This window comes from Rattus norvegicus, chromosome 11 (assembly GCF_036323735.1).
Source record: "Rattus norvegicus strain BN/NHsdMcwi chromosome 11, GRCr8, whole genome shotgun sequence".
NCBI lineage: Eukaryota > Metazoa > Chordata > Mammalia > Rodentia > Muridae > Rattus > Rattus norvegicus.
In genome coordinates, this window is record NC_086029.1 from 27541436 (window position 1) to 27568064 (window position 26629).

Sequence of the window (26629 nt, forward strand, 5' to 3'; positions counted from 1 at the left end):
ATATGTCATGCAAGCTACAAGAAACAGCAATTGCAAAAGGCCTGAAACAAAGCTAGTATGTAAAAAACACAGCTGTATAAAAAAATGCTTCTTACTTATGAGTAGTATTTTGATTTGAAAGGAAATTCAGTAGATCAAGGTGATTTAATTAATACCATTAAGTATTAATTGCAAGGAGTATCTGTTCATAAAATTCAGTACTCTGTTCTCAAGCTAATAATAATCTGATATACCTAGAATATTAATTTTAATTTCTTTATTATGTCTTTTTTCTATTGTTAAGAGATATATAATCTTGTCACTATTTTAGGGAATTACTGTTGTTTCTCTCTGAATAACTTTTATAACATCCTAGGAAAGTACCTGAATGCAGGACTTTCCCAAAACTAAACTGATGCTTGACTTGGTAAAATAGAAAAATATCTATAAGAAAGTGAAGAGAAAGAGAAGACAACTCACATTCTGGAATAGCATGCCTATGAGAAGTGTTGGAGAAAGGGTGTGACAGAGATCAAATAGACTTTATGAAATTCTCCAGGAATATATATATATATATATATATATATATATATATATATATATATATATAATCGGTGAATAATTTAAGTACTGAAATACGTAATGAAACTCTCAAAAGTCAACTAGTCAAGTTGCAGTTCCATTGAAACAATAGTAGGCCAATCTAAAAGAAAATTTCAGGAGAGAAAACACAAACCACGCATATGAAAAGATGCTTGTCACCAGCTGTCATTAAGAAATTACAAAGTCAAACAGCAATAGGTCCACTTCATGCTGTCAGAAAGACCTGCATCTTCAACACTGACTTCCCAAAATGAGGTTAGGGTTCAGGGGCAACAGGTACCACGCTGTTCATTGCCACGAGGACTCAATGTACCATCTCGACTTGAAAGTTAGCTTATTAAACTAAACTTACTTCTTCATGTGGTCCAGCAAGAAAACTTGTTATTTATCCAAACGCTTCAAAATTTTTAGCCTCCAGAAGCCTAATCACAGAGTTTTAGAGTAATTTACTTATCACTGTAAAGACTTGGAAGGAAACAAAATAGCTGTGGTTAGACCCAGACAATTGTATTATTCTCGCAACCCACAATGAAATAAGCCAGGAAGAAAATCTTCAGGCTAAATATGCCAAACAAAGGGCAAAACTGTGGAGGCACCATCGCCAGAACACAGACTAGGACTGGCGTCATATGAGGAGAATTCTGAATGCTTGTGAGAACACTCCAAGGAAACAAGGCTAGAGTCCTGTGACCTTGGTCTCATCACAACATACAGTCATCTTCGAAATGTTTTCATGCTCCTTCCAGTTTGCTCCTTGTTGCTCGCTCCTGGTATTCTATTATGCCTGTATGGAAAACGTGATTTACCCATGTGCAGCTTGTTCTTGTCCTTGTTAGTGCCTACAGCTTCCAATTACGAGGACTTTACTCATGTGACTCCTTCTCACCCTCAAAGGAGAAATTGCCTGATGCCATGAATAAAGTTGGCTCTTGCATGAGATTTTAGTCGGCTTCCTATGTCAGCTTCATTCCTCCCCATCCAACCATGTCTAGAGTCATGACACAACAGAATAGCCATTTTCAGGGATTTCTGGAACTGAGGGGTTATCAGGAAGAATTTATAAAGAAATCTGATATTCTGGTTGCTATTCTCTTGAAAGTATGAACACACAGAGGTCATTGTATTGAAGTTGCAGGAGATGATCTGTAAACATTCTGAAAACACATTTGGGACTGTTTTTTGCTATATGAAAATAAAAATTGAAAGAAATTTCTTATGGGTACCATTGCAATATACTTCATGGCAACTAGGTGATGCCATTTAAGTGAGAAGTGCTCCTATCGTCCAAATATGATGTGACTTGTCTGGAAATAGAGCATTTGCTTTCATATCAACCTCCTGCAGTCCAAAGTGTTAATGTAGATAAACTTCTCTCCATCAGAAACAGGTTTGCTTCAAAGATATGCCATTTCAGGTGGGCGGGAATAGGGGCAGTTATGACAACTTAAGTCTGGGATTTCACCTCTTCTGGACTTACAACATTTTGGGCCACAGCTATCCTGAGACACATGCTACCAAATGGCCACAGATATGAAATGCCCCAAGGAAACATTTGAACCCAAGACTGGGAGGATACATGTAGATAGTAGGTTGGATTTTATATTTTAAAAAATAGTAATGAATATATAGGTGTTATAATTTAAATGGTATATGAATTTTTATTAAAGTTATTGATACACAGACTCCCATGCATAAAAACTACATATATATTTATAAACCACTGGCACTGATTCCAAACCTACCCTTCAATTTCACTTTTCCCAAGGATGAAGCTGTTGTTTGCAAATGATTTGAATGGCAGACAGGAAACAATTAAACAGACCAAATGCAGTGCATATTAAGTCCCGATTCCAAAAGAACTGGGAGACAGGAATACAGCTGTAATTGACAATAAATTTGTACAGCTTCCAGCAGAATTAACTCTGGATTTACAGAACAGTCTTTTTTCTGTGGTTTGTCACAGTACATTGGGTTAAGGAAGTGGGTAGTCACATTATTCTAATGGGTATATTAGTGACAAGTGTCGTTGAATGACCATCTTCTAACACTCATGTCAAAACACCAAGGGGGAAATAAAATTGGACATGAAGTTGTGATATGATAGCGAAGTCAGATAAGAGCAGGTGAAAGAGAAATGAAGGGAAGGAAATGAAATTGGATACGGTCAAAATTTGTTGATGGAAAACTCAATCAAATTTTTTAAAGAAAAAATACCATGACTCCAAAATTAATTGATAATTTCTGATTTATTGTTTTGCTTATCTATAGAGTTAGATAGTATTTGGGGGGTGTAGCTTCCTATTCACGTTGAGCAAACATTTTATTTAAGTTAAACTAAGAATCAGTAAATGTTGTAGCTACTATACTTTTAACTGCATAACAGGTGTTAAGTTGAATTACTATCCTGAAAACTGACCACTGTGGGGCAACAGAAGTCTGGTACATATTTACTGTTACTCAGATGAGTTTGACAAATGAAAGGAAAAGGTGTGAGTATCTAGGAGCTGTAACAATTGCTGGGGAGCAAAATAGAAATATTCCCCAAATAAAAGGATGTGCCAAAGGAAGAGAAACAAGGAGCGGGGTCAGGAATAGGGGAGAAATGGCGGGTGACTCATAGATACAGTAAGGAACCATACTTTTCAAGGAGAGTAGATGACTATAGTTGCAAAAATCAACAAGTATGGGTCATGCCTTACTTCAATAGAGAATTTTTTATTTTGATAAATAGCATTCTATCAACTGGTGGTTTTTTTAAATACATATTGTGATGTGTTATTCTTCCTTTTCTAATTGACTAGATATGAAACCACTTAGGAGATAGTATTTCAGAAAAGGACTAGCCTTACATAAGAATCCTGCCTTGAATGTGAGTCTTACAATCTCTTGGAGTAGGGTCCTAGAGTGATGCTTTTAAAATGAGGAGGGGTCACTGGCACAGTGGTATCCACTCGAAACAGCCATGAAGCCAGCACAGCAGCTTGACACAGTTCCAGCAGAGCTGAGCCTAATGCTACAATTGCTGTCACTCTGTCCCTATGTTTTAGGTTTTGATCTCTGCATTGTTCCTAGTGACTTTGTGCCTTAGGATTCATTTTGACTTTTCCTGATAAAACTATGTCTGAATCTATTTTAGGACAACCCTAAACTTAATATCCCTTCTGCTCTTAGGGAAATAATTTTATCTGGCCCTATTCGGAGCTCTTCATTGTGCCATGGAGAACACTTTGATAAGCATAGTTAAGCACCAAGCTAAATGAAGCCATGACCCCAAGACTCTTCTTGGGGTATCTTCCCTTAAGCAAGCACAAACAGTATAATTGGTACAGGTTATACAGAATTAGCAAACTGTGATTTGCCAGTAGAATTAGTAACAGGTTCTAAGCATATTTTTCAATATGCTTAGAGCTCTCTGAAAATGGAGTTAAATGATAGGGGATCCAGGTTCGCTTCCGGAAAAAGAAAAAAAAACACCCAGAACTCAGTAAATAGGAGAGATTGAGTGCGATAACTTTTTCCTACTTTGTAGCATAGATGATGAAACCAGAAAGCAAAAGGAATGAGGTATGAGTATCTGCTATTCATAAAAAGATGGGTTCAGATCTTTCCTGTCTTGCTCCTGGTTTAAAACTGCAAATACTGCCTGCCTCAAAGCAGGCGGTCAAACAATAAATGTGTTTGCTTCGGTGGGGACATTCTTTAGATTCTTTGAATTGGAGTAAGAGAGCTAATAATAAAAATAAAATCTGTTCTATTCGTTCTTTCTAATTGTGACTGAACTTGTAGCCCCAGACAGGTAATGGAATATCAAATGCATGTTCAGAAACAAGATATTATCTGAACTTCTTGGGTAATCATATGTCTGTGCTCTGTGAAACCTGTATAAGTAAAGTGGCTGCATGATTCATGGTCATAGTTGCATGATTCCCCTGACTACCATGTCAGACTCACTCCTCCATCCTGTAACGCACTCCTCCCTTTCCCCTCCTCCCTCTGTGACTCCTTATCTCCTTTAGGGCCACCCTGTGAATTGCCAGGGAAGCCCTCATCAGAGGATGCCAGCTGGTGATCTTTATGCAATTCAGTACTTTGGATTCTGATCTACCTAGGTATGACAGAGTAACCTCCAACTACAGTCATGGCGGACATGAACTACCACAGTGCCTTCTTACCATGATGTAATGTTTCCCTTCCAGCCAGAAAACAAACTTATTATTCTCTAATTTGATTTTTGTTAAGTTTTAGTCACAACAGTGGGAAAAGTAACATACATATTAAATATTACCTCCGGACACTTAGCACTTCAATCTTCATGTTACATTATTCTGCAACGAAGGTCGATCTAGTAACAACAGTGAAGTCTACGCTACACAGAGAAACACAGTAACAGGTGCTGAGCATGCGCTAATCTTCATTGATGGCATTCACGTTTGAAGATGTAAGAAAACAAGTTTTGTCTAGTAGAACAGGTGAGCAACTGGGTGGTAAATTGTAAAACGATATTAAAACAAAAGGTCATAGAATATTCCAACTAGGAGAAAACTGATTGTAGTGTGTGTGAATATTATTATAAACAAAGGAAACAGTGAAATGACAAGCTTCCCAGGGAAGACGTGTCTTAGTGAGTGGAATCGAGATGCACGATAAATCCAAGAGACCTGTAGCTGCTGCCACGTGAGGAGCAAGGGGTTTAACGGTGCAACGAGGAAAGTCTAAGCACCGGGGAGTAAGCTTTACATGAAGAATCACGGCAAGATACAGACAGACAAAGACACGTGTTGGCATAAAAGAACTCAGACAAAAAAATGTGTACAGGATTACAGAAGACATTCATTAGATGGGTTTGAACGAGATGTGACCAACATTCTCATATCTATACAATAGATATGAGACACAACAAGCATTTTAGTTATCAATATATTTTTGGATCCGTTCTATAATTAGTAAGCCATAATCTCCAGTGGTTTGATTCACAAACCTAAACACTTGAAGTTTATACGTCGACCATCTACACCCTAAAATGGTCAATAAATATTCACTAAACATAGCACTGTTTCTCTTCTCATTCACTCTAGAGTCGTCAATAAACATTACTTACCAGTCCTGTAATTGCCAAGGATATTTAAGGCTGTCTTTTACTAATCCCTAATCTGAGATGCCCTTTTCTATCCCTGATGTAAATTTACTCCAAAATATTTCTCAGCATATAGAGTTTCCTCCCCCACACCTCTCGTGAATAGGCCTTGTTCAACTCTATCCTGCTCTAAACGAAGTTCTGAAAGGTTGAAGACTTTTGCTCTTCTTACAATGGTAGCTAAATTCAACACAATCCTCACATTTGTTTCCTTTGCTCACACTATGTTACATGGATGCCTCTTAGAGCACCAAATCCAGAATTCTATCAAAATTGGTTCTTTATCAATCAGTCAATTTTGATTAAAAGGTCTCTAGTGATCATCCTGACAGATAATCTGCTGTTTTTTAATGCTAACAATCAATTATGACCACATTTATATCCCACACCCCATGTACACTGTTATTATGATTGCATTTCAATATTGTACTGCTGTCTTCTGTATTAATATTCTATTCATGTAGGTTCCATCTACATGGCCAAGAAACAGATAAAATTCTTAACATTGACCCACCGAGGAAACACTTCAGTCTTTGTAGACCAGAAGGGAAATATGACTAGTTATTCTCACCAAAAATTTAAATATCGCACTTTAAAATACAAAAAAAAGAATCTGAATGATACAAGCATATGCAGAAAAACCGATCTCGTTCATGAATTATAATTTCCAAAGCCCTGACCCTGCGCAGTGACTTCTTCATAGCACATAGATCAGTAACTGCCATTTTCCACTATAGCCTCACCATCTTTCCAGGCCTTAGCTTGTATCCTCCTCAGACTGTAAGAAACTTCTCAATTTAAGGTGGAAATATAGTACATTCAAGTACACACAGACACATGCACCTGTGCACATCTCTGCCCCTGGCATTTACAATATGTCCACAATATGTTCCCCATCTCAATGCAGTGACTAATACAACAAAGTTCTAAAATTATAAACTGTGGCACGATTCTTGATGAGGAAATCCATCCTGTCTACATCACCAAATAGCTTCCATGTCAAGTGATTTTACTCCAATTTTATTGTACAATGCTATTCCCTCACTGCATCATCTTTTGGCTAGTTGTCCAGAATCCAGCTAGATTGTAATCTTTCCTTGATGAATACACACTTCCTTGAAAGTGTACTTGCCATTCTCCATGGAAAGGCAATGTGTATGACTGAATGTTAAAGGGTTTTTCTTTCTAATTTTAACTGTTATCCATGTTTCACATACAAAGCCTTAAGTCATCTGGTCCTGAAAGCATTCTTGTCAGCATCACTTCCTCTGGCCTTCATGTTCATTCCATCTAAATAGGACTTCTTTACTTCACAACACCAACGTGAGATGCCTTTTACTTGGGAAACTTCCCATTTTCTAATCAGTTTGCTCAGAACACCCTACATCTGCCTTCTTTAACACTTCATTCTTAAGGGAAATATCACCTGCACAAAGAAATTCCTTGACCCACTACAGTGGTATTAATTTATTCCTACCCACCAGTTAAACTCAATTACGTGATAACATTTCTTCTCCAGAAGGCATACCAACCAGCTCTCCACACATGGAATAAATACACATATGTGGGTTTCCCCCTCTACTTTCCTCCTCTATTTGTACTGTCACTTTGTGGCCTGTTTTTATGGTACACATCTGAGTTGCTACAAGAGCGTTCATTTCTATTTGCTCCTAGTTAGTTCCAGGTCCATACTGTTTGTGAGAACTAGTTATAGGCCAATTTTTTAAACAAAAGCTTAAATTAAATCATTTTACTCTCCGTTTTATCTCACTCTGCCATTTCTTTGAACCTTGTATTCATTGGAATATAAATCATTTTCTCTTCCTGACATCTCCACTTTCATAATATTGTGAAATAGTAGTTTTCTACTAAGACTGTGCGAACAAGGAATTTTTTGTAAATCACATTGTAAGGTATTCTATAAAAAGACTCTTTTCTACTCAGAACACAATTGTACAAGGATATACATATTTTATTTTCCTAGTTCTAAAATTTGAAAGCAGGAAGCTTTTCGAGTTTGATGCATCCTTTATGATAGGGAATAAAGACATGCATTTAATATACTTAGGGCTAGTACTTCTTTACCACTGTCTACACTCGAATTCCAGAAACCTAGCCTACATGGCTGACGCAAATAGTAGCTTGAAAGCATTTTTTATCAATATCTTCCAATGGAATAAGTGACCTTTCTAATTAACATCTTCAATTATAAACCTAAATTTGGGGAAGAATGCATTGCACATTATGTTAAATTTATGTTGGCTCTCTATTCTAAAAAGCTTTTATATTAATTAAAAATGAAATATTTGGTAATGGAAAAGAGAGATAAAAGCCCATGTTCGTCAATTTAAATTAGAACTTAATGTTGTTTTAATATTCTTGTTTTTAACTGATTTTAGAGCAATAGAACAAAATTATTAAGATCTAAGTAGTAGACATTGAAAGATCACCATGAGTTACCAAAAGGAAGAGCCCAAATCCCTATGATTTCTTTACCTTATTTCAAACAAAAGTCAAAATTCCCACCTGAAAGACAAACAAGGCTCTTCCCTTTCTCCCCTGTAACTGCCCCTCCTCCCTCCTGCAATTCTAACCACGTATGTGTTCTTCTATTTTAGTTCCTCAGTTCCTCTGCTCTCTCTAAAGGATAAATACCAGACATAGTCCTGCTCAAGGTTTGCTACATGTTGTGCCCTCTGAAAAAGAGCAGATTTTTCACAATCTCTGTGTGGCTCAGGACTTCAAGACCTCTAACTCCCAGTGGCCACCTCTTCCACGTGGCCCTTCTTGGCTCTTCAGTGAAAACGTACCCTCTCCAAAACCCCTGTTTCTACTGCAGGGTCATTTTCCCCATCTCACTGACGGACATTTGTGTGCGTTTGTTGTCCTGGTCTCGATTATCTGAGGGCAGAGCTATTACTGGTCAGTTTCTTTCACAGAACAAACAATCTTGACTAAAGGCAAACATTTTACAAATATTCATCGAACACATCTATACATTGTTTAAACATTGATTCATTTTTTAATTAAGAAGGAAGCTAAAACTAGAGTGTAGCTTTAGAAATACATTATGCCATATGGAGGACTGTGTCAGTACCAAGACACTACACAATGGGACAGAAGATACCAGGCAACCACTCAAAGTAAGAGGCACCTGCACTGAGGGGCAAGAAGAACCATGAAAGTTAAAGGAAGGAGCTTCTTTGAGGGGAAACTGCCAGGTTTTGCTGAGTTGAAGCCATCCATGTCTTCGCCTGTACCACGCACATGGATTCTTTCTGATGAGGAGTCTATGGAGAGCTCAGTGTTCTTAGCTTTTAGCTGAACGAATGCTTCCTTATTTGCTGGATTATGTGGATATGATTTCCAGCAACACTCCACTGCTGTTTTTCTAGATGTTTTAACTCCATCCTCTTTCCCAGGTCTTAAGCTACATGCCTTTTCATTCTCCATGTGCTCTCTGGGAGCCATACCTGGCAGGTTCTTTATAATGCTTTTTTTTTTGGAAAAAATAGGTAAAGGAAATAAATGAATATGAGGAAAAATGCTTTGGTAGGATGAGCTCCAAGGATTCAAAACCAATGTAAATTATATCAAAGATATCAGAACTGCTATAACTGCTATGATATCTATTATATGAGTGAGATATATATATATATATATATATATATATATACATATATATATATATAATCTTGGCTCAAAACAGGCAAACAGAAAAACAACAACAAATATAAAACCAAATAGAAATTTTCCATATGGAAAATATTTAAGAAGCTATTTACAATGAAAGGTAAAAATCAAGGTACCTATAGATTGCACAGACAATTAACCGTAAGAATCCAAGGCACTTTATGGTCTGACAGAGTTACACATGGTGAACAGACAATATTATGTCTTAATAATATGTTAAGCTCACTGCTTCCTAAATTTTAAGATGACTATCTTAGAGAATGCAGGACAGTATGTTGAAGGATTATTGCTGGTAGATAGGTACATGCATGCTCCTTACATCAGCATTAGGACCATGTTACAGACTTCCTACTGGAATGGTGCCAGGTGATTTTTTAAGTCCCTTGAAACATCAGTTGGCAACTTTGAAATTTCCATGTCATTCATGAGCTACTTAAGAAACTCACTAAGTGACAAAAGTGATTCTGGGGCCTGAATTTCTGCTAAGATTGGTGTGGCATTACAGAATGGCAGAGAGGGGCACCCGGATCAAAAATCACATATTACAGCTGTTGATATGTTATTAAATAAGCAAAAGGGAGGACATGAAGTTGGGGTGATACAGTGGGGTGGGTCTGGGAGGAGTTAAGGAGAAGAGTTCATTTGGATATATGCAAAATATATTGCATGAAATTATAAGATTTAATAAAATATGTATTAAGGAAGGAACATGAAAGGTCTTTTTGGTTTGGTTTGGCTTGGCTTGGTTGTTTGGTTTGCTTTGGTTTGATTTAACAAAAGGGAATAATAGTATCCTATTCTAAACAAAACAGCATTTGAAATATCATGATCTACATCTCAGGACACTTATCTTTATGTCTTTACATATGTAAGCCTTTATTTTTTCTCTCTGTTTCTTAGCTAGAGAGAGAGAGAGAGAGAGAGAGAGAGAGAGAGAGAGAGAGAGAGCGAGAGAGAACAAACATATGACATTGGTCTTGATGACCAATACAACTAACTATTCTCCATATCAAATCCTATGCCAAGGGCTGGAGAGATGGCTCAGCGGTTAGGAGCACCCGATTACTCTTCCAGAGGTCCTGAGTTCAATTCCCAGCAACCACATGGTGGCTCACAACCATCTGTAATGAGATCCGATGCCCTCTTCTGGTGTATCTGAAGACAGCTACAGTGTACTTGTATATAATAAATGAATAAATCTTTAAAAAAAAACATTTAAAAAAAAATCCTATGCCAAAAAGAAGAATAAAACCAAAATAAACATTATAAATACAGTGATCTTACATTCTCCAAATCTGTACAAAAAGTATATTAAGAACCAAAGTCACTCTGGAAGAATTTTGATTAATTTTCCTAAATAAATTAAAATTTAATGGCGTGAGAAATTATATTTGCATGGTATTTACTTTAAAGAACATATTAAATATAAAAAAGGGCAAGTATATAAGTAGGTAAAAAGCACAAAAACTGTAAGGTTAAAAAATACTATATATGAGATTCTCTCAAAGAATGTTGGAACAGATGTTACAAACCACCCAATGCTTCTCATGTGGAAAGCACTCGCCTTAGTATTACTTTCTTCTATCCTAGTATTGGTTTTCATTACTGTCTCCAGGATTGAAATGTAGGAGTGAGATATCATATAATTATTTCACATACCTTTGCTCAACCTAAGTTATGAAAAGAAATTTCTTTTTGCTGGAAAAAGTAATGTTTTTCACTAAAAATTGTATCTTAATTAAAAGGCACAATAATTTATCCCACCCGGATTGTCTGGGTGGTATAAAAAGAGTTGGCCTACTTCTAGAAACAGACCTCTGGGTGTCTGAACAGAATACTAAGTACATGATGAATTCACATAGTTCTGTTTTTAAAGACACTAAATTTTGAAGACAAAAGCTTCTTTGTCTTTAAATAAACCCACTTGCCTTTTTAAACCATTCTTTCGTTTGTTTACCTTATGCATCTCAAGAACTATGAAAATGGAACTACATATGTAATCTGTAAAAATGGCTGCTTTAAATATGAGATATGTGCATCTATTAGTATAATGACTTTGAATCCCAAACAACAACAAACTCTGTAGCATAATTCTCTCACAGATTAAATCGAATGTGATTTATTCTGCATAAGCCTGTGTTCTTGTCTATACAAGGTAAAATTCCTTATTTTGGATAGGCGTGTCAGAAAGACAAAGGCTTCTGTTATACAGCTAAATTCAGTTTCACCACTACTCATCTAGATGATATTTTAAGGCCATGTCCCTTGAGTTATACAAATAATTATTTAATATTTTCTGCCAGTTATCTGAGTTCATCTCTGTAAAAATATTAAAATTTGTTAACAAGAAAATACTTTTCAAAGGAACCTCAAGAAACATAAACCTTCGATAAGAGGTCTTTGAAGTGATTTTTCTTAAGCAGCACTGATCATAAAGTATTTAATCTCATTAATCACAACCTCGTGCTTTCTCCTTGACTAGTTGTTTCCATAAACCTTCCATTTAAGACAGGATATAATATTTTCTTATTGATAAATTTTATATGACCTCTTGAATTACTTGACTGAGGGGAAAAAAATAAACATAGCTCTCATCCATCCTAAGAAAGATTAAGAGGCTGAAAGGGAGGAGGAGAAGGAAGAGAAAGAAGAGGAGGAAAAGAGGAAGAGGGTTTTTTATCCACCCTTTTATAGCAATTTTCCCTTGATTCCTCAAGAGAAAAACTAAGCAGATGACCATAAAACTTAAATCACAAGAGACTGCTATTATAATTCATGTATTGATAGCACAACAGTCTATTTTATAAAGGCATGGCCAACGATCACACTTTCAAAATTCAACTTCCTCACTAAAATACTATTTCACTATGTGGAAGATTAAGGCTGCTAAATGTTATCGCATTAACATTCGATGTTTAATACCTAACGATCATGAATGCAGAAAGTGAGTTATCTAAAATTGTCCTCAATATTTAGCCTTGCTACACATGCAAACTTTAGCTGCTTTCTCAAAGACGGAAACCTTCTCGCACCTAGCCCTAGTACTGTCAGCAGGAATTTAAGAACAGTCATCATAGAAACCAAACTGTTTTGACTTTTGTGTTTATTTAAAACTTGTAAAATGAATCACTATATTGAAACGCAGTATCGGTTTTGACAAACATTAAACCAATACTTGTTTGAAAATTGGAAAATGCGCTTTCAGAAACAGACTTAGGCTCCTTCCATTCTTCTCATTGGCATTCTTATTGTGTTCAAAAAAATACCATGCCTTCACTGGATATCAAAAAACAAAGTTACCACAAAAATATTGTGGCAGAAATATTTGAAAACATTTATTAATAGTTGATTAGCTTTGCTTTTGAAAGTAAAATCTTGCATGTGTACTTTCAGAAAACATTTATCCTGCTCCAAAATGCTTCCATTCGCTCCCCTTGCAATGTTCAGCACAATGGTTGAATTGTTCAAACGTTTTATTCTCATAACACATATTCTCATAACACATACTTATTGAGCATTGTTGGGGGGGAAATAGTACTGCTGAGTCTGTAGGCAACTTTTCTCCTCGGAGTAAACCTGTTCATGCTTCTCAACAAGCTGGGCCCTCTACTCTTCTTCATAATCCTTCCTGGTTTCCCTGTTGCACTTAGTACCATCTATACTTAGGTCATAGCATAGCTCTATGCTATGTAGATTTTCCAAAAGTCACTGTTTAACGGCGCTTGGAAATAATACAACTATCTTCTGACACATACTTCAAAAAAAATACCATGCCTTTACTGGCTATCAAAAAACAAAGTTACCACAAAAATTAAGATAAATTAAGATAAAACTAATCTTAATTTTCATCTTACTTGTTGGTTTGTCTTAGTATGCATTTTCCTTTAAAATACACATCTCTTCCATTTTCTCTTAATTTAATGTTTGGTTTCCTATAGTAAATAGTTTCTAGTGTGAAATTTGTCCAAATAGCTTTCATATGCTCATGGCTCAAATTAGGGGGTGCTATTCTACATAAAATTCAATGGATACCATTAGAAAGATATTTGCTTTGGTAATAGAAAAATGTCAACATGGAATATCAAACTGTTTTCAACCTACTGGTTTACTCTCACTTCCATTTTCTTTCAGCCCTGATGTGGTTAGCAGATTCTGGGCCAACATTCTTGTTTAGAATTCAGTCTATGTTTCCCTAGACAGGATGGCTGGAAGTGGTGGCTGTGTTCTTACAAATTGAATATAGAAAAGAAAATTCATGTGGAAACTTACTGTAAATTTAGAGCAATAATACTTTTATTTTAAAAGGTACTAAGTAATTTAAGTTTCAATTTTAAATATTTTATATTGTATTTCTGTTTAATTACATATCTAAAAGTTGGAAAGTAATATTTAATGGAACTTATTGATCTAAATGCTTGGCTCCTTATGCCTAAGAAATCTGTGTCACTCAATGTAGCTGCCAGAGAGGAAGCCAGAGAACCACAACTATAATATTAAAGCGTCCCACTGTGCTTTCGATTGCCATTTTACTCTTGAAATCTTTGTCTATTTTAATTTATGTTTTTATAAAGAAAAATGATCCCTTAACTCACATTTGCGTTGGAAGCTTCACTGTATTGGTTTCAGGACACACGTTTCATAAGGAATGGTGGGCATCAGAGGGGAAAATCTGATCCATATGGGAGAAGGAATAAAGCATTTGCATGAAAGACTGAAAAGGTGCTTATTTTTCTCAAATATCTTCAATATCTTAGATGTTACTCCTTACCTAGGGCAAGTGAGAAACCTAAACATGCCCGGGAGACTCTGAAAACCCCCTGGAGCACTATTCTGCTCCTTGGGCCACTGTTACAGAAAAATAGTTATTTGACCTCTTTCTAGAGAACAAATACATAGATGCAAGAATATACCACTCTTTTGGACAGAAGAAAAGTGATGTCCATATTCACTACATATTCTTAGTAAAACTTTAGTAAAATCACACATGCAAAAGTATGTGTATATGTGTATATGTGTGTTCTATATCTCTATTTTCCTATATTACCTACTACCAAAATAGAAAAGGAAAATGTTAAATAGATATTATCATAAATTCATCTCATGACAGAATATTTTAAAACCCAGCATCTCGCTTAATTTTAAATTGATCTGCATTTATAAATACTTAGTCACAAAATATAAAGTGCGTTTTCGAATGAATGTTCTCATTTCAAAAAATTCATTCAATAAAATGACAGAAAGCTGTCAATGTGTTTTTTAAAGAAGATTTTCAAAACAATTAACATGCTTGCTTAAATGAACACACTGAACATTTTAGAAACTACGGGACTATGGAAGCTCAAGTGCATCAGAATTATATGAATACCATCACACATAATTTTATCAGAACTATTTAACTTCTTTATACTTTTCCTGTTCAAATATTTCTTCACAGATCCTGACAAAAACAAGAGTGGTGTATAATTCTCCAGGGGGAATGATTCCAAGAGCACCAGGTGTTTTTGTTTCTTAATTTCACATAGGGTCTTCCTGAGCAACCTTAGCTGTCATGAAACTCACTGTGCGGTACAGGCTGGTCTCAGACTCAAAGCAAACCTTCTAATTTTGTCTTGCAAGTACAAAGATTACAGATGTGACACACTCACCTGGCTTTTCATATGAAATATTGAATTTCGATCTGCATTTAAACATCAATCAACTAAAAAACTAATACTTTACATATCACAACATGCAATCAGAAGCACAAGCTATGGCCCAGTACATTCAAACGGTATTATAAAAACCAATGGCCACTTTCTACTCTTCAAAACAAACTCACAGATGGCAAAACTTCACATCTCTGCTCCATCATTAATTTACCCCAAACCAGACTTGGCAGACGATAAAAGACATTCAAATATTGCATTTATTTTTGACGAACGCCATGTCCTTTAAAATGTTATGGAGACGTAAAATATCATAGAATGCACTGGAGGAAATTTCAAAAAAAACTCTTGAAAAGATATAAAAGAAAAAACTTAAAGTATGTTATGCTGTCGTAAAAGTCCACCAACACACACCTACCCAGTATCTACTGCCTCAAAACACACAAAGCCATGCTCTGCTGCACCAAAACTCACCAAGTCAAAATAAACGTCCTCCCAGAAGGCTAGATTCAAATTTGGTACAAAAACTCACATCCAACTGCCATACAATTTATTAACCAATTCAGAAAGCACTACAACAAATCTCAGGAAAAGATTACAACAAACTATCAAAAACAGGAAGCCAAAGTGCCTACACATTCATCATAAAGTGGTAATCACACCGAGCTTTCGAAGTCTGAAAACATGCGTGTTCCTACCTTGACCTTGCCCACTCCCCTGCTGACTGCCAAGGGTGATGAGCATGAGAAGTCCCGGGGTCCATGTCCACAGCCTTCCACAGACACTTCCTTGTCTTCTGGCCATCGCATTTTAAACTCTGCATAGCAAGAGGGGAATGTGTGAAAAGACCATAAGTTATATTCTTAAGGAAGTTTAGCACTCAAGTTCCATAGACAATATTCATTGTGATTTACAAATGATACTGCTTAGAGGGGCATAGATTTGAAAATTGTGTTTTCCGTTGTGAGCGTTGTGATGGTGATTAATGAGAAAACCTCTCGTCTTAAAACTCATTTTCTAAACATTACTCTGAATATTTCAATACCATTTTGTCAAACACAAAATTAAGCCTATGAATGCTTGAAAAGTAGATGCAGATATGCATTGGAGTTCAATCAAGCAAAAAATTGTCCAGTGATAATATTTCTAACTTGTTATTTAGCCAAATTGGTGCACCAAAACACCATGTCATCTCTATAAATATATATAGTAGGTGAGTTTCAGGAAGTCCCATACGTCCATCAGAAGGACCTCAAAATTATTCTCAAATTTTGATTTAAGTGGCAGTTTCATTATATTATAACTTTAAAGAGATAGAAACTAATCATCAAAAAAACAAAACATATACATGTTCTTATAATTTAGAATAAAATATGAATATAGTAAATTCTACATTTCTAATTTAAATATATAATCATAGGAAATGTATTAATTCATATACATCAATGGATTTAAGATAAACTAATATATTTGAATCTTCATTTGGATGCTTTTTTTCCATCCTGATGAATGAAATCACTGATATGACCACCAAAGAGACACCATGTACTCGCACATTTGAATAGTAGATAATGGTGAATAAGTTTTGAGCTGTGTGTTACGATATGGCTAAATACTGATAATGTAAACATGAAAGATGTATTCAACCCCCATATTGTACATAAGATAAACATAAAACAGTATGGTGAATGACGAACATTTTACAACCAAGAGTTGGAATCACAAGGTAACAATTAAGTAGTGATGCAAAAGAATTTTAAAGACAGAGAATATTCTTATAAGGCTTTAGATAGGAAATATCCCTCCAGTGGGCTATTAAAGGTAGAACCTTGCTTTATAAAATAGATATATGACTTTAACAATACCAGAGCTAAAGGGAGATACACAAACCATGTCATATGATGCCCTCACCTTAAAAGAGGACGTAGTAATGGCATTTCTTAGTCAATGCACCATATAAAGACAATGTCAGACTTAATAGCAATAGAAGCATGAATTTTAGATTATTTTGCTTGGGTAAATGCCGTGTGTGTGTGTGTGTGTGTGTGTGTGTGTGTGTGTGTGTGTGTATCCTTTACTTCTCAGAGACGTTACCATTTCCCAACTGAGAAGGCTGCGATTCAGAGAAAAATGCAATTCCACACTCTTTTAATGTGTTCTTGTGACATCAGAGTCTGTGCTCTGCACAAATGCTCACTGGGCTGGGATTGAGTTCTAGATGGTCCTAATGGAGTCTGGTACTCCTCTAAAATGATGCTGAGAGGAGGAAAAGGCTGTCTAGGATCTATATCCCCTGTAACCCAATGCCAAATGGATACCTTCAAATTACAAATAATTAAAGCCTAAGGAATTAGATGCTCACATTAATTCTTAAACTTGCCAGTTATTTCCAAAGTGAATTGTGGGTTTCAGAGAAATTCCCGAATACCCTCCCAAAGTATTTACTAGCATTGGTGACTGGACATTTAAAAAAAAGGAGACTAATATCACAAAGAAACCAAGGTGGTGCCTGGTAAAAATTCCAGGTAAGGATTTACTACACATATTTTCCAGTGGCTTTTCCTGGGAAGATGCATACAAATATCTTTTCGCCCCAGATGGGGCACAGAAACCAGAAGGAATAAACCTCTCTGCTCTAGTGCTAGTTGGCGAGCCACTGTGTTTATTGGAGGCACGTTCAACAGAGTAATAAAAACGCATGTGCATCCCTGGAAAGCCTGCCTGCCCCAGATGCATTCCTGAAGCTCCCTCCATTCCGTGCAAGTTGGTCCACTGGAAAATCTCTAAGATCGTGTATAAGATCGTTCTTATAACGTGGAGGACCTTTGTGATTCTTCTAAGATACTGAGCTGCTTGGTGGATATATGTCCTCAGCTCCCTGTAAAGTTGCTTAGCCCTCAAGGAGGAAGCTTTTAATTCCTCATAAAATAGCTACGCTACTGTGATATGCAAATACATGCCTGTCTGCTCACACGTGTGTGTTGAGTATTTGTTCCCATTTCAACACTACGTAACTATCTTAGCATACACCACAGTTTGAAAATTCATACATAAATGTTTTGATCAACCATAATAAAGTAATTTCCAAAATTGTTTTATATAATAGTTCTGCAATGAATTTTTATGCAAATTTACTGTATACATTATTTCCTTAACTTCTAAAAACGTCCACATAGCAGTCCTTATCAAATGCATAATTTAACAATTTTACATAGCAGCATTTGAAAGGCCTTACAAGTATCTATAGGAAAGACTGGCATGTAAAATACCAGCCGCACTATATATTTTAGTAAAAATGTTAAAGAACAGATGGCTTTCAACATATTTTCATAATGAAGAGAAAATGTAGTCTACTCCTGAATCGATGTTTGTTGAAAAATAAATATTTCCCAAATGCCAAGTAATATAATGCATTGTCTATATGCTGTCCCTGGCATGCTCTATTGTAAAAACCTATTAGCTTTCTTTGTAACATTGACATTACTAACATTCTTCATGCAATAGAAAGTCAGGGTGTTTATTGTTTATTTTACGAAACTAAAACAAAAGTAGGGAAAGAAGTATTCTAAATGAATCACAAAATAAAGTAACATTTACCACTTACCAGAAAAATATGCCATCAACTACTTTAATCTTTTGTAAACAGTCTTTAGAAATTTGAAAATAAAACTGAGGTAAAGAAAATTCATTTTTTACACGTTCTCATTGCTCTTTAAAGACTGGAATAACTCTTAACTTATTCACAGTTGTGTTCTCTATACTCTCCGTCCACGGATCTGATTGGCTGTCAAGAGGATGCAGGCAGAGCTCCTCAGGTCTTTTCCTCCCAATGACTATAGCCAGATCTTGTTTTAATAGTGTCCATCTTGGTCTTTAAGTAGATCATAATAGAGAATTGTAAATTTTATTTTGTCATATACAATAAAAATTAGTTGGGTTTTGTTATGGTCATTAAGCAAGGAATTTTATGGGCTGGAGTCATAGGTCATCTTCAAAACTAAGAAGCATTGTTAAAGTGAAGCTTCACTATCTAAGCTCTTACTCTGTGTAAGATCATGAGAGGCCTTCTAATGAGAATGTACCATTGACCAAAAAAATTATTTAGTAATGGAAACTGAAGAACTGTAATAGTTACTGATACATAATTCCTGGTTTATGAAGAAATGGGCATTTCCTGCTCCCTCTTGATTCTTTGGGCTTTGGCTTTAAAAGGTTGCTCAGAAAGGCGGCACCATGATGAATCGGCTGAGCAGAAAGATCAGCCTGAAAACTCAGCACATCACGAAGTTCTTCTCTGGCTAGAGACACACTTCAGTGAGCAGGCCTGAGGCCAGGATGAAGGGTTGCAGACCCAGGTGAGGAATAACCAGTTGGTGGTGGACAGAAGACCGTGGAAGTGCCGGCAGATAGAACCCAGAGCATATTTGACATTGATGTTTTTCTTAAAATGAGGAAGCTACCACTTGTTTTCATAACGGGTGTTCCCCAGCTACTGTGCTACCTGCTGGCTGCTCTAGATGTCAAGGAGCGTTCCCCAGGCAGCGTGATTGCTCCATCAGATAGAGCAATAAGCTGGAGATGGTTTGAGAATGATCAATTATTCAGCCACTCTGCAGAACCTTTTAAAACCAAAGTCCAAAGAACTAAACGAGATCAGGAAGAAGGCATTGCTTACAGGTCCTCAATCTCAATCAATCTCTTCTCTCTCTCTCTCTCTCTCTCTCTCTCTCTCTCTCTCTCTCTCTCTCTCTCTCTCTCTCTCTCTCTCTCTCTCTCCTCCCTTCCTCTTGCCCTCCCTCCCCCTCTCCCTTCTCTCCCCCTCTCTTCCCCTCTCTTCCCCTCTCTTCCCCTCTCCCTTCTCCCCCTCTCACCTCTACCTCTCCCCACTTCCCTCTCCTCCTCTTCCTATCTCCCTCCCCCCTTCCCCTCCCCCTTCCCCTTCCGGCTTCCTCCCCTCTCTCTCCTTATTCTAGAGACACAATGTAAGCCAAGAAACAATGTAGCAGAACCTATAACAATGGCCACTTCCTGATTTCATTTCCTTTACTCCAGTTAACAAACCTTACAAACTGCCTGGGTCTGGTATAATTTCTACAAAGGAGAAGAGGAGGGGGCAATTGGGGGACTAGGTCTAAGGGTGGGACTTGGAGGAGAAGAGAGAGGGGAACTGGGATCAGGCTGTAAAGTGAGTAAATAAACAAATTAATGGAGAAAAATCGTTATGCTTTCAAACTTTTATTGTCCTGTAGACAGGATGGCTCCAGAGAGCGTCCAGTACCAGCTTCAACAGTGGTTCTTTAGAAGCCTTTCTCTGGATGGATCCTGGCAGAGCTTCCTCTTGGCATCAGGCCTGTTCACCAAAGTGTGTCTCCCGCAAGAGCTGACCCATACTTATGCAGCCTTTCTGAACAACCCTTTAAAATCAAAGCCTAAGAATCGAATGAGGGCAGGAAGTGGCCATTGCTTACAGGCCTTCAATTCTTCTCAGAATATTGTAGCAACACAACATAAACCAGAACCGGAAATGTAACAGAACCTATTCCAGTCCTTCAGTTCCTCTTAATCACAGTAATTTATTTCTTTTTTTATTTTTGCCAATTGTACATTCTCATATGATCTTACACTGAGTAATAACTTAGGTTAGATACTAAGATTTCACGTTAACATTATCCTTAAGTTTATGCCTTTATTTTTGAAACTACTAAGTTCTTATCAATACAATTTAAGTCGCTCAAAACTATAGCTGGTATTTTATAATGATGACCAAATTCAATACAATGTAACATTATATCAAAGCTATATGTTCTAGTGAAATATTTGGAGGGATTTTTGTTTTTTCAATAGGTGAATTTTACTTGTTAGTTTCAAATATCAGTGGTGGTCAATGGTATTTTAAAGGTGTCTGATGATGACAGCACTCTTGAAGGGTGATGCCATCTAAATCATGTTTACAAATGAACACGACTAATTTAGGCTGTGTGTAGTGGTGCATGCCTTTAATCCTAGCACTTTGAAGGCAGGTATTTGAGTTCATGTCTAATCTTATCTACAGGACATGCCGGGGCTATACAGAAAAATTCTGTCCCAAAATCAATAACAACAATATCAGTTACAACCATAAGAAATGAAATAAATATTATTTAGTAAAAGATGAGTTATATGTTTTAAGCGTGTGTGTATGTGTGTGTACACACACACATGGGCATACATGTACGCATGCCATGTTACACAAGTGAAGATCAGAGAAAATCTCCTGAAAGTTGGTGTGCTGCTTGACTTGGGTAAATTCTGGAATAGAACTCATTTGGTTTGATGGCAAGTGTCATTTCTCTATTGAGCCATCATGCTGACCCACTTTCTATATTTTTCACAAACAAAACAGAGACCAAAGCTCCAAAGCACTTAAACTACTCTACAGCATTAGTTCGGGGAAACATGATATCATATGACAATTTGTACCATTAACAACCATGCATCGCGAGTCTGCCATGGCAGCTCGTGTCAGTTATTCTGGTACTTGGAGATAGAAGCAGAAATACCAGCCTTGGCTACATAGTGAATCTCAAGACATTCTGGGCTATGAGAATTCATCTAAAAAATCTTTCAATAAAATAGATAATAGATAAATGAATGAATATATAACTGAATGAATACCAGACATTATTAAATGTGGTACTATTCATGTTTGTTTCTCACACGTTGTGTATTGGTACCCTGCTGAGTAATTCAATACATCTGAAAAAAATAATCTTGTATCTCAATGAAGACACACTAAATCAAAGTCTCTAGGAGAAGGACTTGAAATATGTTCTATAATGACTCCAGTAGGTAGTAATTTTCCAGTCTTAAGTTAGGAATTATTTACAAAAAGATATGTAGGTACATATAACTTAGGCACAGTCAGATTTCACAAAAACAGTTTCACAAGGAAAGATTTTCACAAGGAAAGGTTATCAGTGCCAGATAACCTGAAGTAGTGAGGGATTATATTTCTGTAATGCTAAAACAGTGGGACTAAGATCAAAATCTATATATTTAACAGAGACCACGCTACTGTTTTTGGAGTCTATGGATTCCTCAAGTCTTTGAAGAAAAACAAAGTGGCATTATTTTTGTGTGTGTGTGAACTCTGTGGATTCCCTGAAGAAGCATAAAACAATCTCCATCCATTAGGCTGCCCTAAAAGAGCCAATGGAGCTTCGTCCAGGTCAGTATATAATTTTTATAAGATTTACTAAGAAGTATTATGAACGGATAAAAGGTTTTAACAGTTTTCTTTCAGTTTGAGTAGTAGCACATTGTAGAAAATTAAGAATTAAAATAGATAGTGGTAAAATGAGTCAAAAGAGAGTAAGCAAGCAAGAGGGTGTCCTGGTTTGATTGCAAATATTTGAAATCAAAAGAAGTGAGGAGAAGATGCATGTGTCTGGATCTGTAATATTTCATACATATATTCAAATTTATATTTTCAGTACCTGGGAGAAAGAGACAGACATGATGCAAAGTCTTGCGGATTCTTTATCCTGAAGGTCAGTGGTGCTTCTGAGTGAATTCCTAAATACTGAGGCATAATTTCTCTACAATACCTAATTTCTGGTTTGGTGCAAACCTAGGGTTATCAGAGGAAAGGCTGGGTCACACACATTAGCTGCTTAGAGACAGTACCTACACAGAACGATAATTAGAAAGTAATGAATTCATAGGATCATCAAGCTTTAAAAGCTGAGCAGACAGACAGGAAACCAACTAATTTAATAATAGTAGAGAATAAAGCTCAGAATGTTTTCAAATAAGTGCTCAAGTTGAACTGCCACACCCAGGGCATTCAAAAACATCTAACAGGAAGGCAGAAGAGCTCAGATGGATTCTCAGAATGGAGCGGACACTAGAACTATCAGAGAATCTTCATAAAGATCTACACAAGTGAAAATATCACTGAAAATGACCTAGGAGAGGAGCAACAAACAGGACATGGGGCTTTTCCATCTCGGCATTATTGCTAGTACCGAAGTATCTTAGAATTGACCTTGAAGGGAGCAAGTAAAAGGGAGGAAAGAAGCATTTGGTCGTCCTTCTTTTTGAGCTTCATGTGGTCTGTGGATTGTATCTTGGATAATTCAAGGTTTGAGGCTAATATCCACTTATCAGTGAGTACAGATGCTTCAGTTTCTTAAAAGAAGAAACAAAAATATTCATAGGAGGGGATATGGAGACAAAGTTTGGAGCAGAGACTGAAGGAATGGCCATTCAGAGACTGCCCCTCCTGGGCATCTAGCCCATGCATATACGACTACCAAAAGTAGAAAATATTGATGAAGCCAAGAAGTACATGTTGACAGGAGCCTGATATAGCCATCTCCTGAGAGGCTCAGCCAGAGCGTGACAAATACAGAGGCAAATGCTAGCAGCAAACCATTGACCCGAGAATGGGGTCCCCATTGGAGAAAGGACTGAAGGAGCTGAAGCGGTTTGCAACCCCAAAAGAACAACAATTTCAACCAACCAGAGCTCTGAGGGTCTTAACCACCAACCAAAGAGTATACATGGACTGACCCATGGCTCCAGTGCGTATGTAGCAGAGGATGGCCTTGCTGGATATCAATGGGAGGAGAAGCCCTTGGTCCTGCTGAGGCTTGATCGCCCAGGATAGGGAAATGTCAGGGTGGGGAAGTGGGAAAGGGATGGGTGGATGAGTGGGGGAGCACTCTCATAGATGAAGGAGAAGGTGGATGGGATAGGGGACTTAGGGAAAGAGAACAACATTTGAAATGTAAATAAAAATATCCAATAAAAGGGAGTGAGGGATAAGGGATGGAATTAAGGATGTTATCTGAAGGGAGAAACACAATTTTCAAGGTCCTCGCATAAGAAGGAAATTTAGCTCAAGAATGATGACTGGACTTGGCTAAAGGAAACTAATCAGAAATCTAAGTTTTCAAATGAATGACAAGAGTGAGAAGGTATTCTATGGACATCAGCAACTGAAATGGAATGGCCAATTCTCAGAACATTTGAGTGTCGAACATCTGAGGAGTTGAAGAAGCACTATCATGTGAACTTATTATTGGATAGCTGGTGGATTTTGCTGATCTTCATTTTAAAAATGTTTTAAATGTGAAGGTCATGTACTGTGGCTCAATTTCCTGAGCCCAAAAGGTTTTCTTAAATGCTTAAGGAGAAATTTGAAAAAAAAATATGATCTTTCATTTACTGTTATTTTATTTCAACTTTGTTCCAAGATTTAATCAAATGTATCAGTTCTCGGGACCTTCAAGTTACTGTTTCTCCAAGTTCTGAAATAACTAATGAACAAGTTAGTCCTAGAATATATGTTCTTAGTGAAAATGAGGATTATTATCAGGATTTATATATACAAAATTCTTTGCAGAGAGTTTTAATGGAGGTTTGTTTTTGTTTTGTTTTGTTTTGTTTTGTTTTTGAGACAGGACCCTGATTGAGTAGCCCAAAGTCATTGGGAACTTACTAGGTAGATCTGGCTGCCCTGGAACTCACAGAGCTCTTTTGCATCCCAAGTTCTGGGATTAAAGACAGATATTTCAGTATCTGTCAGGAAATAACTTCAAGAGACTTTTAGAGTGAGATCGTAATAAACATAATTTTAATCCATGAATCTGGAGACACTGATCAGGAAATAAGCAAAACATCGTAAAGACCGTGGCAGTTAATCCTGGCTGTGATGTTCTGCTAGCAGCTTCAACTGGTTCATTTTCTGATACCAAGGGAATTTTGAGGAATTAATTCATTGCCTGCTCAATCTGTTATTTTTCTGGATAAAAATTCTATTACCCACAGATTTAATGATCGCTGTGTTAGGAATATTTGTTTAGTTATGAAAAAATTTACAGAGAAAAGGGAAACTCAAAATCAAATATTCACCACATGCAAACATTTTCATCAAGATGTTTTATATTTCATATATATGTATATATATACATATATATACTCTTTCTTTCCTTTCTTCCATCCAAACACTGCCATATACCCATTCTCCCAATTTTATAGGCTTTTTCCATTAATTATTATTGCATATGTATATGTGTATAAATGTATGTTTCTGTATGACCTGTTTTGTCCATATCAAATAGAATTTTTATTAGTTTTACCAAAATATAACTATTTTAGTTTTGATACAGTAAGAAGAAATCTTAAGTCTTTCAGACCGTATCAGTTATTAAAGTCCTATCGCCCTCCAGCTTATCTATTACCGTAGCAGCATGGTTCACCTGGTCCCATCTCACTCCGTGCTAAGCAGAGTTTGGAATAATACGTAGAAAATGGGTATAGAAAGTGGAAAATGTCTCCTCTGGAATAGAGGTGTAATTACCTCCATGGTAAAGGGCTTGGCTATCATAAACAGACTTTAGGTTACTTTCACGTATCTGCTACTAATAGTCAATGAGTAAATAAATAAATAAATAAATAAATAAATAAATAAATAAATAAACAAACAAAATTTAAAGATTCACATAGTCTAGATTTCAATTCAAGTAAACCAAAGTACTCTTAGAGCACCTGTTTGTTGTGGTTTGCCCTGAAGTTATCTGTATTTTGATGCTAATTCCACTGCCTCAAGGACAGCGGCCTAGTCCTTACTCAGGAATCAGGTGACTTCACCAGAACCTTTTCCCCATTGAATTTGTAAAGTACAGGTGAGGGGCAGGTACAGGATAGAAGGAGGCCTGTCATTGGAGAAGGAAGGATGGGTGGGAGAGAAGTTTGAAGAGAGAGGAGGAGACTACAACAGAGAGGGGAAGAGACGGGAGGGAGAGAGGACAGAAGCTGTGGCAGGGCGATGGAGACTGACCTAAAGATCTCGCTCTATGTATTTACAGGTTGTTATTAATGTTCTCAAGGGATGGATGGTACAGGCCTTTGTATGTTTAAGTGGGCAATCATATCTTATCAATTGGTCTAAGATTATTGTGTTGTGTGTTCTTTTATGTGAGGGTTTGAGTGTAAGAAAGTGTGTGGCGGCAGGAGACTCTGGGTCGCTGTGGCGAGGTTGGGATGTGTTTCCTTGAAGATATCTAGCAGATATCTTGGGGCACTGCGGTGGGGACCTAGAGAGGTAAGAGGCCGCAATACCTTTTTACTTTTTATATTTTTACGACAACACCTGTTATCACTGGGGCCATTGATTATATAATTGCAGGACCCAATATTTGCAAACGTCTCAAACTAAGTCTATCAGTGCCTTTACATTCCCAGGATAATTAGAGAATACCCCCACAATCTTTCTTCCACCACGCAAGCCCCATGTAGTCAGAGGGAAACATTTAAGGTTTTTATTATCCTCTCCAAAGACAATTTCTGTTAATGTTCAACCTATTTGCATAATTATCTCTCATAAAATAAAACTGTTAATTATTCCTCACTTCTCCTTTCTCTAAGGAAAAATACGTTTGGGGGGGGAAAAACAAATTGACAATAGTTTCCAGAAGAGCAAACTTAATTTTTTTTACCTTATAAGAAAGGAAAAGCCAAAGTATGTTATTTTCTTCCAGAAATTTAGCATGAACTGTGGCTTAAAGCAACACTTTTTTTTTTAATGGAG

General features: G+C 36.7%; 1 protein-coding gene across 1 annotated transcript in view; it reads right to left on the minus strand.

Moving 5' to 3' along the window:
• Positions 1 to 26629, minus strand: part of Robo2 (roundabout guidance receptor 2) — a 1567832-nt gene that overhangs the window by 1525517 nt on the left and 15686 nt on the right. Inside the window, exon 2 of the mRNA XM_039088674.2 lies at positions 15753 to 15871. Coding sequence (XP_038944602.1) covers positions 15753 to 15858 — 106 coding nt within the window. The 5' untranslated portion in view covers positions 15859 to 15871. The remainder of the gene's footprint in view (positions 1 to 15752; positions 15872 to 26629) is intronic.